At 40.0% G+C, this 19,436-nt stretch overlaps 1 protein-coding gene across 2 annotated transcripts in view; it reads right to left on the bottom strand.

Annotated features, from left to right (window-relative positions):
* EDNRA (endothelin receptor type A) overlaps positions 1 to 18,982 on the bottom strand; it is a 63,897-nt gene extending 44,915 nt beyond the window's left edge. For both annotated transcript variants that reach the window (XM_032148022.2, XM_032148018.2), the window contains exons 1-2: positions 18,665 to 18,982; positions 13,921 to 14,411 (exon numbers count right to left, since the gene is read on the bottom strand). In XM_032148022.2, coding sequence (XP_032003913.1) covers positions 13,921 to 14,340 — 420 coding nt within the window. In that variant the 5' untranslated portion in view covers positions 14,341 to 14,411; positions 18,665 to 18,982. The remainder of the gene's footprint in view (positions 1 to 13,920; positions 14,412 to 18,664) is intronic.
* Positions 18,983 to 19,436: the final 454 nt, after the last annotated feature.

The raw sequence follows: 19,436 nt of genomic DNA, 5'->3' as shown, positions 1-19,436 counted from the left end.
AATCTTCATCATCTCCTTTTCCTTTTTCTTTTTCTTAACTGAAACATAAATGGCTACCCAAAAATCTAGCCACCTGGCTTAGTGCTGCTTTTAATTACCCAAAGGACAATGTATTGAATATTTCTAAGTGTGTGACAAAGAATTTAAAAATTGTTTAATTTTGATTAGAAAACATGTGAATTGTCGTTGCCAAGACCACTCATGAGACCAAGGTTCTGATATTTACTAACATAAATCGAGACAACGAAGAGATAATAGACCCTGGTTGTTGTAACTGATGTTGGCTGTCAGCTTAGGAATAAGCCTACTTTGTGTCATTATGCCTAGTGGGATACCATGAAATGGTTCCTTCTTTATTTATTTTTTTCAAATAAAAATAATGACTTGAGGCTGGGCATGGTGGCTCACACCTATAATCCCAGCACTTTGTGAAGCTGAGGAGGGAGGATCACTTGAGTCCAAAAATTTGAGACCAGCCTGGGCAACATAGTGAGACCCTATCTTTACAAAAATTCAAAAAATTAGTTGGGCATGGTGGCATGTGCCTGTAGTCCCAGCCACTTGGGAGGCTTAGGTGGGAGGATTGCTTGGGCTTAGGAGCTTGAGGCAGCAGGGAGCTGTGGTTATGCTGCTGAACTCCAGCCTCGGTACTAGAGTGAGGCCCTTCCTCAAAAAAAGAAGAAAAAGAAAAAGAATGACTTGGGAGGTCAAGTGATTTATTCAAGATTAGTGACAAACCATTTTAAAAAATAAAACATATTTTGATTTCTTGAGATTATGCCCATTTACTTCTTGGGGTTAAGGCATTAGGCACTTAAAAATATCAAAGGTTATGAAGTGTCTGGGCACAGTGGCTCATGCCTGTAATCCCAGTATTTTGGGAGGTTGAGGTAAGAGAATTGCTTGAGTTTAAGATTTCAAGATCAGCCTGGGAAACAGTGAAACCCCGTCTCTGTTAAAAAGAGAAAAAGGTTATGAAGCCTTATTCACATTTCTGAAGTTCAGATCTTGGGCTTTGACTGCCTGTGGGTCCAAATGGAGGTAGATGAGAGCCAGGGATGAGAGGAAGGGGCAGGGCAGTTGGTGAGATGCCACCAGGCTTGACAAACTTTTTCCATAAATGGCCAGATAGTAAATATTTTAGGCTTTCTGGGCCATATGGTGTCTGCTGAAACTACTCTCAAAAGCCGCCATAGAAAATACGTAAGCAATAGGTATGGCTGTGTTCCAGTAAAACTTCATTTACGAAAACAGGCGGTGGGCCAGATTTGGCTCACTAGCTGTAGTTTGCTGGGCCCTGGGTGAGCGAATCAAGCAGCAGAAAGCAGCAGTGCTTGAAAGTGGGCTCTGGACGGTCACCTTAGTGCATACCACTCCCTCTGGGTTGACTTCCTTTATGGTGGTACAGGAGCTGGAGATGATTCTGAAGTCACTCCATACAATTAATGAAAATATTACTGTGAAGCTATTTCCCCAGAACAAAAAGCAGGAAAAGTGTCAATGACTCACTTACATTTAAACTCTTATTCATCAGATTGCAAAAATGCAGTGCTCAGACATTTCACAGAGTTCTGAATGACTTCCTGGGAGTGTTTACATTGTAAGATGGTTCCATTTCATATGTGGTCAGTGGGTTTTCATAAATAAATTTCTTTTTGGGATGTTGCAAATGCAAATTTTGCTGCTGATATTAAGAGAAATTTTTCTTTTAGCTCTGTCTTCATGTGTTCCAATTTGGTAAATTTCTATGACAACCATCCCTACCCTGGCAATCTTGTACTAAGATGCTAATCTTTCTATTTTCAATGAACATTTTTAGAGGTATTTCACATTAAAAATAGTATCTTTGTGTTCTTTGGTTTCAAAAAGTCCAAGACAGGCTGGGCGCGGTGGCTCAGACCTGTAATCCCAGCACTTTGAAGGCAGAGGTGGATGGATCACGAGGTCAGGAGATGCAGACTATCCTGGCTAACACGGTGAAACCCCGTCTCTACTAAAAATACAAAAAAATTAGCCAGGCGTGGTGGCGGGCACCTGTAGTCCCAGCTACTCGGGAGGCTGAGGCAGGAGAATGGTGTGAACCCGGGAGGCAGAGCTTGCAGTGAGCCGAGATCGTGCCACTGCGCTCCAGCCTGGGCGACAGAGCGAGACCCCATCTCAAAAAAAAAAAAAAAAAAGTCCAAGAGAATACTTGAGTATAAAACTCCGCTGGTATCCAGGCTAACTTTATTGACTATTTGCTTGTATCCTCAAATAGAACGTGAGCAACTTGAAGGCACGGCTAGCCTAGATTCCTCTGTGTTTTCTACAGGTACTTAGTCAATGTGTGAGTTGATCTGGGAATTATCCATTATGAAGGCAGATAATAGATTTTCTTGAAAGGCAAATAATTATCGTGGACCAAATTCATACACAGGCCACACAAGTCATAAAGCCTTTAGAATTAGAAAAGAATTCTGGGCCAGGCATGGTGGCTCATGCCTATAATCCCAGCAATTTGGGAGGCTGAGATGAGAGGATTACTTGAAGCCAGGAGTTTGAAACCAGCCTGGGCAACAAAGCAAGACCCCATCTCTAAACAAAAAAAAAAAGAAGAATTCTATTGCTTAGTTCTTAATTCTGTACCTTACCCTAGTGTAATTCTCCAACGTTACTGAATAGTAAAATATAAAAGGGTTATGGTCAAGAAAAATTACATAAGAAGTATATATTTAGATACATTTAGTATGTAGCTATGTTGATACATAAATATTACAGATATCATTATATACACAACTATAGGTTTTTATATCTATATACTTACATATTCAACATGTATATGCACCAAAAAGATGCACAGGAGAATGTCCACAGCTGCACTATTCAAAATAGCCCAAAACTAGAAACTACTTAATGATGCCCATCTTTAGTAGAATTGATAAAGTGCGATATTCACACAGTGAAGTGCTATACAATAATGAGAATGACTGAACTACAATTGAATGCAACAATATGGATGACTCTCACAAACATAATGTTGAGTAAGACAAGCCAGACACAAAACAATACATATAGGCATCATAGGATTCCATATGCTGGAAACACAAACACAGGCAAGCAAATTCATGCTGTTAGAAGTCAGGAAAGTGAGTGGCTTAGGGGTTAGGATAGTGACTAGGAGACTTCAGGGTGCTGGTAATGCTCTGTTTGTTGATCCTGGTTACACATGTGTTCATTTTGTGAAAATTAACAGAGCCGATGCTTAGGCACGTTATTCTATGTGTATGCTACATTTCAATAACATTTTTAAATTTTAAAAAGTATTATGACTCTTAAATGATATAACCCAATTTTCATAGATTTCGCTTCTTTAAGCAAGTAAAATTTATGGAAACAATGAAAATATGCAGAGAAATACCATACTTATGACGTCAATGACACCATTTTAAAAGAGAAACTTTGCTGTATTCTAGATATTTCTATTTGGTGAAAACTGAGATTTAAATCTTCTTTCAAACTAAAAGTTCACAGTGGTTAGAGATTTTTTTTGTACAGACATTCTGCAAAATTACTTTGGTGGCATAAAACTTATGTGGGATGCGGTATAATGTGTTATTCAATATTTTGTTAAGAAACTTGTATCCATTACCTTTCATATTTTGATAAGCAATATTTTGGACATTGAAAAAATGTTCAATAATGTTTCCTTTATTTGTTGCTTTTAAAATTAGGAATTAATAATGAAGTTCCTTATGCATTAGATTTAATGGAAAGGTTTCACAAAAGATATGTTTTATAGGCAAATCTTTAAAAATTGAGGATTACTGGCATCTTTTCAATGATCAGTTTAGACATATCCACAAATGTCATCTATTATGCTTCCACATCCTCCTTTTTTTTTTTTTTTTTTGAGACAGAATCTTGCTCTTTTGCCCAGGCCAGAGTGCAGTGGTGCTATCTCGGCTCACTGCAAGCTCTGCCTCCCGGGTTCACGCCATTTTCCTGCCTCAGCCTCCCGAGTAGCTGGGACTACAGGTGCCCGCCACCGCGCCCAGCTAATTTTTTGTATTTTTTTAGTAGAGACGGGGTTTCACCATGTTAGCCAGGATGGTCTCGATCTCCTGACCTCGTGATCCGCCCGCCTCGGCCTCCCAAAGTGCTGGGATTACAGGCATGAGCCACCGCGCCTGGCCCACATCCTCCTTTTAACTCCTGCGCATCTGGTAAACCCCCAAGGAGGAAAGTCTAGAAAAGCAACCTCTAGCTTTTTCAGTCAAGCCTGATGTTTCTAACCCAACTGAAACTATGGGCTAGCCATAGACATTCATTCTTCTGTATCCTGTCCACAGACAAATTGCCTCGCCTTTTAAGTGATAACTAGATGAGCCATTCGTTTGGCAAAATGCATTTCTCTGAGCAGATGTGTCGAGGCAATCAGTCCATCAAATAACTCAATCTTTCCTCTCAGTTTATTTATTTTTTATTTCCTGGCTCCCCTTCTGTTAGTTGACCTCACTGACATGACAATGAACATAGGCTACACAAATCCTGTTCACCAGATGTCCCAAGGCCATCTGCAAGACTTACAACATAGATGCTATTTTGGAGTGCAGTCTATTATACACATTTTCTTTACAATGTGTTACTTCTGTCTTAAAGAAGGAACTAATGAAGCTGTTGGATTTAGTGGAGAAGATAAAAGGAAATGATTTTCTTCTTTGAACAGTCTTTGAAAATCTATTTGTGTTAGGGATGACATTTTGGTAATGATAAGGTTTGTCTTACGAGGTGTGTGGAAGAACAGTATGGTAGGCTGGCTAACACCACAGCCTCTGGGATCAGGCTGGATCCAAATCCTGGACCTGACATTTCTAGCTGTGTGACTTTGAGGAAGTTATTTAACACTCTGGGACTCACTTTTTTCATATTATCATTCAGGCAACAGTAGCATGTCACAGATTTGTTGGGAGGGTCATACGACTTAGCTTGGCATAGAGTAAACGCTACACTTTAGGTAATATTCTCATGTTATATATTAGTATATATAACGTATTTTAAGTTGCATATTTCCCCTTCATTGATTTAGGAAATACGTTTCAACATAGTAGCCAACACCTAGGCGCAAGCTATCCTCCCACCTCTGCCTCCCTAGGTGTTGGGATTACAGGCGTGAGCCACTGTGCCTGGCCAGAATGTTCCTGTTAAAATGTAAACCAGTTCATGTCACTCATCTGGACATAACTTTCCAAAAACTTCCTATCTCATTCAGAGAAAAAAGCCAAAGACTTTTAAAGGTGTATAGGTTTTCCTTGTTTACCCAGGACAGTCCTGGTTTATGCCTATTGTCCTGACATAATAGTGTCTCCCTTCACTCTCAAAATTGTCCTGTTTGGACAATAGATGATATAGTCACCACGCTATCAGGCCCTATGTGCTCTACCTCTCCCCTACTCTTGCTCCACCCTCATATCCTTGTGATCTCATTTGCCACGACTCTCTCTCTCCCACTCAACGACCATGGCCTCCTTGCTCTTCCTTTAACCCTCCAGGCACATTCCTGCCACAGGGCCTTTGCACTTGATGTTTCCTGTAACTGGAATGCTCTTACCTTACATAGCAGCATTATTTGCTCCTTCATCCCTTCTTTTACTCAACTGTCACCTTGCATTGAGATCACCCACTCAATATCTCTCTTCTTTCCACTCCCTTTCCCCATTGTACTTATCTACTTAGCACTTATCTTACATACTATGTATTTACTTATTTTTTTCCCTTTTTGTCTTGCTCTTCTACCAGAATCCACAAGGGCAAGGATGTCTGTCTGTTTTGTTTGCTGCTATTTACCCAATGTCTTTATTGAATAAATGAAGAGCAGTTATAGAATAAATACCTTATATTACTGAGTAAACAAGTGGTGAATGAGTTGCCATCTTTATTGCCTTCTAGTATAAATTTGATCTAAAATAACAGGAGTCTTATGTTTAGGGCAAGTATGAGATGCAAGATTTGACTTGCTTCCTTTCTTGGTACTAGTCTCCAAGGAAGTTGTTTTAAAAGTTAGAATGTCAATAAAACTCTTAGAGGTGTTTAAGTTCTGAGAAGCGACCTCTAAATGTGCACAATCTAAAATAATATTAAGTCTTTCTGAGGGCACATTTGATTTTAGGTTCCTGAGCCCAAGAACATTGAAGGCTTCAAACCTTCCAAATTTATTTATTTTATTTTTTTCCAGGTTGCTCTTCTGCAAAAACGTACCAAATTTAAATAGATGCTTCAGAGCATGCAGTTTTGTATAATATTTGATGTTCAAATTTAAACATAAGGCTACCAAAAATTAATGCTGAATGACACATTCAGTTTTATTATTAAATTTAATTTCAACCATTAACTTTTAATCTTAGGATAGTTTTTCCAATAAAAACTAGACCTAGTTAAAAATAAAATTGTAGCTATAGAAAGCAGTAGTTCTAACTCCCAAGAGAATGTGGTAGATCCAGAAGGCAGTTGTAGAATTTCTGGCAGTATATCAAATTTATTTTGATGGAATTTCTTAGAACAGCCTTTATTTAACCACTCCAGTCTCAAAATCAACTTCAGAGACAACAAACTTGATTCCCCAGCCCCCTTCATTTTAGTTTGCACACTCTTTATACTAACTGTATATACTTTGTATAATAATCAAGCAACTCATAAGACCACCCTATAGAAATACTTCAGGATAAAATGGCCTGAACTTCTGCTTTTATTGATCAGAATGCTGGAACCAGAGCAACATTTACACACACACACAAGCACACACACACATACACAATGTATCATGCGAAAATTATTTTCTCAAACCTAAAACTTTCCTGCATCATTATTTTATGTTAAATTTAGAATATAGCAAACTCTTCCAATGAGCTAAATGAACTCTTTGATGGGGGAATATCATCAGCCATGAATATATTTTCATCTCAACACCTTACTAACAAGAACAGGACTGAAACCATCTCTCCCTCCTCAGCCATGGGAACAGTCTTGCAGTGATGGACGGTTTCCATCCCCCATCACTGACGCGGGAATAACTGTGCTGTGAGCCAAATGCCGAGGGTTAGCAGAGTAACCTCACATGAGAATAATTACTTAACATGACCATGAGAGAAGGCAATGAGGTTCCCAGACACAGGAAACGAAAAGTCAGAAGGGGAGGTAGAGCTGGACAGGGTTCTGAAGCCTTTCCAGACAGCAACTTCCTTATAACAAACAGCAAATTGGCTAATAAATTTATCACTGTCATTTTATATGTACATATATTCTTAAGCTAGCTAGTTAGCATAATGTTTTGCAATGTACATATATCTTAGTAATGCCAGAAAAATCAACCTATTTCGTATTCTCTCAAGAGCAAAAAAAAAAAAAAAACTTCTGTGATATGAATGTTTATTTTGATATTCCAAATCACTTATAGGTTAATATTTCAATCAAAACTACAGTTACAACTATGCTTAAAGAATGCACAGAAATAGTTAACACAATGCCTGAACCATGAGACAAGAACTCTTGACCCCTAGAGACAAAGGGAAGGGGAAAATCATCTTGCTGTTATGTGCTGCTCTGCTTCCCACGAGCTTCTCACAGATTTATGGACCCTGAGACATTCTGATTTTCAGAAAAAAAGGTAGAAATTCAAGAAACTCAATAAGCAGGTCTGCTTGTAGATCTGGAATTGCATGGGAGAAAAACATTCTAATAGAGGCAAATATAGTGCATTTTCTTTTTTCACTCATTTACCAAATATTTTTAAAGCTGGGCACAGGAGATATAGTGATAAATGAGAATGATGGCAGCATGCCTCAAGGAACTTGCAGACAGGCCAAGGAGCTGGGAAATACAATAGAGTATGTTTTAAGTGCCAGTACAGGCTTAATAAAGGGGGTCTTGGGAGTGGCACTACCCAGTTTGGATCATGGATACTTGCCAAAGAGATGAGTAAGCTAAGATCCAAGGAATAAAGTGGAAGAAGCCAGAGAAGGCCTGAGGAAAAAATATTCCAGGTAGAAGGACCATATTCCAGGTAGAAGGACTCAGATAGATAGACCAGGTTAGCTGGAGTATACAGAGGTAGCAGAAAAGCGTGGAAAGAGCGGTGCTCACAGAGGAGGCAGCGTCAGAGCTACCCTATGGGAAAACATCTAGCTGGAATACAATGCACCAGTGAGGAACAGAGATCTTGGTCAAGGGACACATTTTCTCTCTTAAAATTTAGAGAATGCCGTTTCTATAGCTAATTTTATGATGATAGCATGATTCTTGGAGTACATGAGAAAAGTGTTTTTATTTGCATGATGATGCAGTAAAAGGGAAATATGCTTATCACACACAGAATTTGGTGGGTAACTTGACTAAGTTGGGGAATAGTATGTGCATACCACTGATAATGTCTTCTGCCTTGTCTATAAATGAAGAATCCCTTTGACAAATCATCATCATCGTCATCACCACCACCCCCCCACCATCATCATCATTTTAATTTGAATATCTCAGATTAATCTGATTTGAAGTTAATTTAAGAGGAAGGCCCTTATCAAATCAAACCATAACAACAAACATTATTGAACATCTACTATGCTTGAGGCATCTAATCTGTAAGTTGTGACAATTTATTCTTAAGACACAATTTGCTGTGGTGATTTGATATGTCAAGAAGCAACTTTTGTAAAGCTGCCCCAGAAGGATGGATCCCAGTTGCACAAGATGTCAAAGGCTGTGTGAACATGGAGATAACTGGCTCTTTGTGGATGCCTCTCATTTCCACATTGTTCAGATCCTCTGCCAGAGCAACATATTGAGAGTCTTGACTTTTCATTGCAAAATATTCGTGGTAATTTCATGCAGAAATAAGATGTGTTTATTTTTCATTGTTGTCCTCAATAAGGGGTGGTTGCTTAGGGTAGACAAAATTAGTAATCAACAGTTACTGGATTCTATCACTGTTGTTCTCACAGATCTGCTTTGTGCCACATGCTAAGTGGAGACGTGATTTACATGGCATATTATCCATGGCATCAACTCCCTGCTATGCAAGTCAAAAGTGTCTATGGCAAGCCATTGGACTGTACCTCTTACTTCTTTCCCTTACTCCATCTCTCTCATACATACATTTCCCCACATTCTTGTTTCTGCTTAAGAGATGAGGTACAGTGATATATGGAAATGTCTGTGTGTACATATGGCAGAGCTGTTATCCTGAAGCTACATGGTGCCAAGCCTTGGCTCATGTACAAATATCACTTGTAGGGCTTCCACTCTGTTCAAAATTATAACTCATCTCCCTATGGACAACACTCTATGGCATACATGTAATCTCATGAATCATTAAATAATACAATTATTAAATTCTATACTTCTCATCTATTTTGTCATCTAGTAATCAGGGGTTATTTTTGGTCTCCTAACATGGATACAATGTTTTAACTATTTTGCCATTCTAACAAATGTAAATATCCCATATACAGATTAATTTACTTGGCTAAGTTTTTGTTCTTCTTGAAAATTTAGGATATCAGATAATGTAATTTATTGACAAGAATGAATCCACCAGCAGTATGGGTTATAAGCTTGGGTATATGAAAAAATCTGCTAACTCCTTTCCTTTCCTCCTTCCTGCTTTTGTCAATCTTCTACTGCAATTAGTAATATTATCCTTTTTTTGAACAACTAAAAATCAGTTATCCTTTGATAATCTTAGAAATAGTTTTTTCTTCAACATTAGCATTTGCAAGGCCATTGCATTTGAAAACCAAGAAGGCAACTGGCATTCATTGGCTTGCCTTGGTTCCTTCTGCCTTGCATTTTACTTTCTTAGATTGCTGAGTTTCTTTTATCATCAGGTTGTGTGTGTGTGTGTGTGTGTGTGAGTGTATGTAAGCAAGGGCTATAGGAACTTCTTTTCATCTTTTGGGTTATTTCTGTTTGATGCCACATATATAATTCTAGGCCTAACTCATTTTTCAAACTAGGATCTGTAAATGCTTCAGCAGCAGCAATTCAGTGATTATATTCAGTCTCTCTGAGAATGTTATTTAGGGCAAAGTACGTTCCTTGGGGGTAGTGATAGCATTTTGACAGAGCTGAGCCATGCATGTTGGGAATTAGTAGGAAGGAGGTGAAGCATGGCCAAAGTGTGGAGGGCCTTGATTGCTAAACATGGATGACAAGGGGGACAGGTGGGAGCTCCTGGGTGCTTTTGTAGAAGCAGTGGCACTTGACAGATGGAAGCAAAGTTCCGGATATGTTATGGGGAAGAGGCTCTGAAGATATGGAGATCAATTAAAAAATTAAGAAATTTCTGAAAATTTAGGTGTGGAATGACCCCACCCCACCTTCCATGCCACAGGCCATCTGGAGCCACCAAGCAACAGCTACACAGGTTAATGACATCCAAAACAGCCAGCTGTTTGATATCTGTTGCATTACTTTTCAGTTGCATTTTATATCACATTGATCTGTGAAACTGTTTCAGTACAATCTTTTTCAAAGTGAGAGAAAGGGAATAAAACGTTAATAGGAAGAATACTTTATCATGCCTTCTTCTTTTTCTTGTAACATTATTACAGTCTTATCAGCAATTCTAGCTTGCCTCAGATATTAATACAATCTTTAAATAGTCTACTTCCACTTATGCTGACTCTGATACGACTCAAAGCAATGTTGTCTGTCTGGAGACACCTTAGAACTGAGCATAAAAGCAACTAAGAGTGGGTGATGAGAAATTTCGGAGTGGGTACAATGTATATTATTCTGGTGATGGATACCCTAAAAGCCTTGACTTCACCACTATGCAATATATACATGTAACAAAACTACACTTGCACCCCATTAATTTATACAAATTAAAAAAGAAAAGCAATTAATATAATTGTTAAACACAAAAATAGGTGTGATTCAAAACTCATCTTTCTTTGAAGAGCATATTAGATACTTTCAACTATTTATTCTTCTTTCCACCTAATCCTTCTAATAGTGAGGGAAATAAAGAAGGCTCACGCATCCCTTTAACTGAATATTCTCCAATTGTATGCATTATTTTCATAGCTACATAAATGTAATGGTAAAGTGAGATGGACAGCTGCTACCTTGTCCTGCAATACAGAGGTAGTGAACTTGATATAGTTAGAGGAATCTATAGGTTTAATATGTGACAGACTCCAAAGCACCAGAATTTTACTGTGGGAGGCAGCTATGGGGGAAAGGGATGGGGGCCTGTGACTCACATTGCTTGGAAGGATCTCTTGAGTATCCTGGTTAGAAGTCAGAAGAATAGCAACATGTATGATCTCATGACCTAGAGAAGAGGATGACAGAAAGATGTGGAGATCGCTCCTAAATACTGTGAGGCTTTTTAGCACACTCTAGTGCTTTTTTTCTCTTTTCCTCTGGAAAAAGATTGAAATAACTGAAGAGTATTTTTTTTTTAGTCTAAAGGTTTACTTTCTAAAATTAATGATAGTTAACTGACTCATTACATGAGTTTTGGAAAAACAGGAATTACACAAATGTACTCCTACCTATGATGTAAAAGTACCAGTCAAACTGTCCACATTATTCAGAACTACAGTAAGGTATACAAAGTATTGGATTCTCAGGAGGGGAGAACAATATGGTCAAATAAGAATATGTTAATTTTTATTCATTGCTAGGTGAATGTAAAGCAAAGTTTTATTTGCATTTTTACCAAATCTGGAGACATGCCTGATGATCTGACTTAAAAGGTTGCCATGGAATAGAAATGATGCTTAGTCTGGTGATTGGCAGTAGCAAGTAGAGATAGCAGGTATCCTTCCCAGCAGTTGTGGATATTGATTGGCTAAGAAGCTGCTTTGCACATGGTCAAATCTACATAGTGTGCTTCAAGGTGAACAGCAGCAGGGAGTTATTAATGCAGAGATGGTTAATTATTTTCTTGAGCCATGATGGGTTGGTTCGCTAGTTCATAAGTATGAATAATCAATGTTTGATACTCCACACTCTGGTGGCTGAAGAGTCAAAATTTGAATTTTCCAGTTTATCATTAAGGACAAATGTCAGGAGAAAGTCAAATGGTTGTGTACACATAGTATTTCATAAAGAGAAAACTTTTTAAAAGAAAAGATTAAAGTTATGTAGCATATGCTAAACATTTTAAATCAATTATACATTTTCAATTTTGCATCATAGTTTAGTTCTAAATTCCTATTTAAAGCTCTAATAGAAAACACATGTATTTATGCTATCCTGTGGAAAGAGATGGTAATTTTTTGATTATTCTCTAATCTCTTCAATTTTGGAAACAGTGTATTGGTGTAATTTTGGGAAGTTTTTATTTGCAATGTCAAAATTGTAACCATTGTTTTCATCTATATTGTCAGACCACTGATTTTTCTGCTAGGGTAATATAATTTAACCACAGCTTAAGTGTACTTATTGGAAACTGAGAGATTACTGTTTTACTTAAAATGTGTTATATCTTCAATTGACAAAACTTGCCATTTAAAGTAATATTTCAGAATATTACCTCTTAGAATAGTTGCTTTCTATGCATAATACATAGAAGGAAAAAACAAGGCTGAAGAAAATACTCTTCCTGCGTTTAGAATAAACACATTTCATAAAATCTGGCATAGATCAGGCCATTTCATTTGAATTTTAGTATATTTGAATTCTTGCAGCAATTTTTCCCTCACAACAACTAGACCAAATATGGAATACCTAATTCCTTCAGCTTTAGTTTGTTTTGGGACTAAGTAGTCTCTGATACAGTTTGGATGTTTGTCCCCTCCAAATCCCATGTTGAAATGTAATCCCCAATGTTGGAGGTAGGAACTGGTGGGAGGTGTCTGGCTCATGGGGGCAGATCTCCCATGAATGGCTTGGTGCTGTCCTTGTGTTAGTGAGTGATTCTCAAGACATCTGGTTGTTTGCAAGTGTGGTGCCTTGTCCCCTTCTCTCTTGCTCCTGCTCTTGCCATGTTACGTGCCTGCACCCCTTCCCCCTCTGCCATAATTGGAAGCTTCCTGAGGCCCTCACCAGAAGCAGATGCTGGAGCCATGCATGTACAGCGTACAGAGCCATGAGCCAATCAAATCTCTTTTCTTTATAAATTACCCAGCCGTTTTTTTTTAATAGCAATGTAGAAATGGCCTAATACAGTCTGTAAGCAAGGTTAGTCATCTTCCTCTCACACTGAGGCACTGACTTTGTTGTGTTTCTTTTCGGTTCCTTACTGCCTAGCTCAGGGGTGGGCACACAGTGGGTGCTCGATAAATGCAGACTGAATAAATGAAGGAGACCACAGTAAAGCAGGCCAGTTTTAAGTGGTATTAGTTAGTAATGCTGCTCAGCAAGGTCAACACTGGCCTGCTATCATGTGGACCCCGTTATCTCTAAGTCACCCAAATCACTGAGAAAAGCCAGGATGCCCTTTGGCTTTAATCATTAATCTAGACGGTCAAAATAAAATAAATACCATTCATTTCAAGCTGGACTGTAGATATCTGGCTTTGGAACAGCATCATATTCAACAGGTAGCTAAACTCAAGGATATGTTTGTTTCAGGTATTTTCTGGGCCCAGTAGCTCTCACTCTGGAAATTGCATTTCATAAAAATCCAGGGATCTTGCCAAGACTGCCTATCCAACCAGCAAGCTCAGGGATGGCATGAGAATCCAAGTCATGAAACACCATGATTTTGAACCATCATCCCTGAAATACTATTTTGTTACAATCAAGATAGAAACTAAGGGTAACATAAGACAGATAATAAAATTTTTAAATCTTAAAACTAGTAGTTAGAAGATAGCAGAAATAGCTCTCCGTAAAAACACAGATAAAATTCCAAAGGTCAGAAAAGTCTGCAGCAACTCTCCATGTGGAATCAGAGCATGGTTTAAACCTGCAAATACATTTGTGGTTACTTCCTACCTTAAATACATTGATAGGGAGATCAATGACCACATAGATAAGGTCTCCAAGGGCAAGACTGGCTATCAGCGCGTTGGGGCCATTCCTCATACATTTGTTCTGGTAAATGATCCTGAGCAGAGTTGCATTCCCCACCATTCCCACGATGAAAATAGTACAAGATATCACAGTGTTAATGTATTTGAAAGCTGAAGTAATTTTAGTCTGCTGTGGGCAATAGTTGTGCATTGAGCCATTGCTGGGTAGGACCAAATTAGTGGGTTGATGAGTGGTAACCAGGAAGCTGAGCTCTGTGCCACGCAAAGTGGTGAAATCATCCACATGGTTGCTTAGATTTGTGCCATATCTCTCAGGATTATCACTGATTACACATCCAACCAGTGCCAGCCAAAAGGATGCCCTGAGGCAATGGGTTTCCATCTTGAGGCAAATTTGAGGAAATATCTCTTATTGCACTTGTGCTGCTTTTACACCGTCACTTTTTTTTTCACCTGAAACAAAAGGAAAAATAATTTTTGTTACAAAATCCAGTTGCCAAAAAGATCATAGCCAATGATTGTTTATTGATTCAATTAAAATGCAGGATATATTTGGTGATTAGATAAGATGTATGTATATCAGGTTACCCTGTGACAGAGCAAAACCAGAAAAAAACTAAAGCTCTATTAGGGCAAGCTCTATCTCCTCTATGTCAGTCTCCATCTCCATCTCTATCATCTCCATCATCTCCGTCATCTCCGTCTCTGTCTCTGTCTCCATCTCCATTTCCATCTCTATCGCTATCTATCTCTGTCTCTATTTCCATCTCTAGCTCTATCTCCATCTGCCTATCTCTCTAGCTTTGTCTCTCTCACTCATCTCTATACATAACTATACTTATATCTACATCATAATATGGATGAGGCTATGTCAGTTTTTCCTTTAAGTAGTAGTTACTTCTTTCTCTACATTCAGGCTGATAAGAACCTGAATTACAAAAATCTTCAAGAGTTGAGATACAAACATATTTTTTAATGAAAGAGAAAAGGCATTACATGCTGAGTAAAGGGTACAGAGTATTGAGGCATTAAATAAAATTATCGAATGTAAAAATTCAATCTTCTAAAATGTGTGCTGTCTTACATATGATAAATAATGAACATAGGAATAAAGTGCAGCACAGGTAGCCATCTAAACTGTTATGAAATGTTAATCAGAACTCCGGTTAATACCATTAACACATCTAACAATTTTAATTTCAATTAAGAATGAAATAATTGATAAAAACAAAACATTTGTTTTGAAAACCTTGATGATTAATATATAAAATCTAAATTTTCTACAGGAGTTTTTTTGCTTTTTCATTTCTCAGAAATTATCCTCACAATGCGGTATTTGTCGATGAATGAAATGGGAGTAATGAAATTTCCCAGGCTAGTCATAGTATTTGGTTTTCCAAGGGACATCTGTCCCCATGCTATCTTTTAACCATCCTATATAGCTACATTTATTTTATGCCAGTCACTGTACTCAGTACTATATGTGCATGATGCCCTGTAATCCATACAATAGACCTGTGGGGTAGATCCACGGTTCAATTTTGAAGATAGGGGAACAGAGGCCCAGGAGGGTGAGGTAGCTTGTCAAGGCCACAGGTGATGGGTGGCAACACTGCGATTCTAAGGCAGGTCAGTCCAACTCTGAGCCGGAGCTGTTAACCACTAAACCATCCTGTCTCTCATTCTCGTGCTTTATTTGTATGTAAAATATTTTAAAGAAGTCTCCAGAGTTTAGATGAAGCAATAGACTCAGGAGGGTGGTTAGACATTTTCAAAGACCATCTGGTGTGGTTTATCTATTTATTTATTTATTTTTAAGTCACTTGCAGAGAGCAAGTGGTCCTTCCTGTCCAGGAAGTCTAGGAGACCTTAATAAGGAATAATCAAAGATAACTAAAAATAGCTCATCCTATTTCAATATTTTATATATTTCCCTTTCTGTAGGCTTTTATGATCTTCAAATGAAGACATAATCTGATTTATGCAATGGTGCGTGTATGTGTCTGTGATGTATATACCCAGGTCACAATTTAATCTTAAAAAAAATTGAGTCCTGGCTGGGTGTGGTGGCTCATGTCTATAATCTCAGCACTTTGGGAGGCCAAAGCAGGAGGATCGCTTGAGCCCAGGAGTTTGAAACTACCCTGGGCAACTTAGTGAGACCCTGTCTTTACAAAACATAAAAAAGATTAGACAGGCATGGTGGCGTGTGCCTGTAGTCTCAGCTACTTGGGAGGCTGAGGTGGGAGAATCACTTGAGCCCAGGAGGTTAAGGCTGCAGGGAGCTATGATCGAGTCACTGCACTCCATCCTGAGCAGCAGAGTGAGACCTTGTCTCAAAAAAAAAAAAAAAAAAAAATTAAATAAATATAAAGTAAAAAAAAAACTGAATCCTTTTTCTGAGTGTATTCAAGGTTGATATTAATCACTTTTAGAAATTTTGACAATTATCTTGGGAAATCAGTAAAGCTTAGGTTTGGCCAATATGTGGATAAAATAAGATTTATTCAAGTTGTATAGAAAGTATAGGGTATATATAAAGTGCAAGTATTGGATACTTTTGCCTTCCCCAGAGATTTCCCCCTGAACTCTGAAATAATAATAGTATTTACATATAGTAACTTAGTATATATGTATCTGTTATCTGCCTTGAGCTTTACAACTCTAGGTAGGCAGGAGCAGTATCTCCATTTTACTTATAAGGAAACCAGAGTCTTGAAGAAGTATTTAGGTCAAGGTTTCAAAGCCAAGAAATGGCAGGACACAAAATTTTGCTTATAGGACTTGACTCACTCTGATTAAATGGGAAAAATATCAATTTTTCAAGGCTAGAGGCAGGCCATGTATTTGTCAGCTCTGACTAGACTTAATTATAAACAGTTTGCAGTTTTTTCCTGCTTCTTATAATCTGGAGTGAGTATCTGGCCAAAAATTGATAGACCTATGAAATGACACCATTTCCATTCCAAAGGGAAGACCAGGACTCCAAGAGAAAAGCTTCTTGTCATCCTCCTCTTTGGATCACAGATATGGGGGGAGAAGAAATATTTTCATATCTTGTGCTGTTTAGTGACTAACGTCTTCTAGCTTCCCAAATGAAAGGGAACCTTCAATAACAGCTTTCTTAAAAATGAGAGAGAGAAGGCCTTTTGCAGAAATGGAATGGCTCTCTGCTGGCTACAGTCGGCTGGGAACTGACCTGTGAACTGACCTGGCTACGGTGGGTACTGCTGTACTCATCAGAGGTCTCGTGGTGCTTTGAACGTTAGCATGCTGGTCTGCTTGGTTAGCTGATTATGGCAGGAGGTAAGGCCAACGCTGTGGGTTCTTAAAGCATGAGAGTCAGCTATCATTAAAAACCCCTTCCTTCCTCCTCCAACAATGACACCAACACAGAAATCATTTCTGATGACTTCTCTGTCAGCTCTCCACACATGTTAAGCTGCAAAACTAAGGGATACTTGGCAAAGGCCTGTGGGTGTCATATTATCATTGGCCGAAAAGTACAAAGCCAAATGAAAGAAGCCCCTCAACTGCAGGTTCTTCCCAGGTGGGTCTGTAGCTCATTTCCAGGAATCTGAGTCAGGCTGTGCTTTGAATCATCAGTCATAATCAGTCATAGCGCTAGTGAAGCATCTCAGGTTCAGACCTGAAGGGCATGGTCTATAGATTCAGCATTCTTCCTGTTTGGAATCTGAGAGTTTGGGGAGTGCAAAAACTATTATTAAGAAAGAGGACTGAATCCTTATGCTTACACTTTAACCATTTAACATATGAGACTCTCAGGATCAAAGTTCACCTGTAATTGGTAATTTGGAAATTTAGACCTTATCAAAATGGCATGAGTTTAGAGCATTCAATTTACATGAAATGACTGCCAAGATGTTTCTCAATTAGCTAACACATAGACAACTACAGGTGGAGGAAAAAACAAGTAAAAGTAGGAACTTTCTACAAGTTTTCTGAGGTTTTGCTCTCCGGTTAAGAAATGAGCAACTCTCCTTAGAGACAACGCCTGACTTTAATATGCCTCCCACCCCCAGCTCTATCCGGGGAGAGCCATTAGGATGATGTAAACAGAGGGTGATTATCTAGAAGCAGCCCTTGTTTTCTGCACGTGAGAAGCAACAAGTGTCCTTTAAAGGAGAGCACAGAACAAAACGCCCAGACCTCCACAGGCAGGTTTCCAAAACTAGCTACACAGGGGGTTTTCCCAAACACCTCAGTCCCTCACACCGAGTGCCCTTGGCTACCCTTGGCATACCCAGACCCAGATGTGGGGGAGGAAAAGCAAGCCAGTAAGAAAAGGCTGTGGAGCCAACTTCACAAGTAGGCGCTGGAGCAAGCCACAGAGCTTGGTGTTCCTCAGAGTTCTTGCATGCCTGGGGAAAAGGGGTCACCCAGGGAAAACTATTGGGCTTCCTCTTCCTAAAACTCCGAATCCTAAATCCTAACGTGGGGAGGTGACGTTCCCCGAACCCTACACGTTCCCGGTGCGCACCCCTCACGGAAGGCGCCCGCCTCCCCGCGCGCCCTGGGGCAAGTGGGTGCCAGCCCTTGCTGCGACGGGTCGCCCAAGCTGCGGGGCGGTCGGACCAGAACGTTTCCAGCTCTCGTCTTCTCCCGACCGAGGGGCCCAGGCAGCGTCTCCGCCATCCCCGCACCCGCCCCAGTCCCAGTCCCCGATAGGAAAGACTCGCACCGACCGTGGAGCTCGGCGGGCGCAGACAGCTGCCTGGTCCGCGCGGCGCCTGGGCCAGAGGAAGCCGGAGCCGGCGAGGGTGGGTGGCGCGGAGGGTGGCCGGTGTTCAGGGCTCCGGCGCGGCTGCGGCTCCGGCTGCACAGCTACCCCGGCTTCAGAAAACTTCCTGGGCACTGCTTCTCCGGAGGAGGTCTCGCTGGGACCCCAATCCCCGGCGACGAGCGGGTGGGATGGATGAAGCCTCTCCACCGCCTCTCCACAGCCTCTCCACAATCGTCAGACCAGCGGGATGACTGTACGCGCGCGCGAGGGCTCGCACGAAAAAGAAAACTCTGGAGGAACACGCCTCCAGTCTGTCCTCCCCGTCTCCTCCCAAAGCTCCAGACCTTCCACTCCACTCCGGGACCGCAAGAGCGTCCTAACCTTCCAGCTATCCTGGGACGCAGCCACTAAAAAGCACAAAGCTGCCGCCCCCTTCCAGGCCCTGAAGGGCAGGAGTCTTTTTTAACTATTTCCTTCCTGAAAGAAGAGGTGGGGGATGTGGAGGAGAGAGGGTAGAGTTTGACAGACAAGACTCAGAATTCCGAAAGGCCTTGCAGAGGAACCCATCTGCTTAGTGCAGGCAGATTTGATCTGTGATGGAACAACTGGACACAGAGCCAGGGCCCACGGGTGGTTTCTTCTCTGTCTTCCCTGCACCCTTTGCTTGGCTTGCGTGCTCCTTCTTAAGCTTAGAGGCCGTTGAGGAGCCGAAGTGGACAGCAGTTTACTGGATC

Source organism: Hylobates moloch, unplaced genomic scaffold (assembly GCF_009828535.3).
Source record: "Hylobates moloch isolate HMO894 unplaced genomic scaffold, HMol_V3 SCAFFOLD_3, whole genome shotgun sequence".
Classification (NCBI taxonomy): Eukaryota; Metazoa; Chordata; class Mammalia; order Primates; family Hylobatidae; genus Hylobates; species Hylobates moloch.
This window is presented reverse-complemented; position numbering and strand designations above follow the sequence as displayed.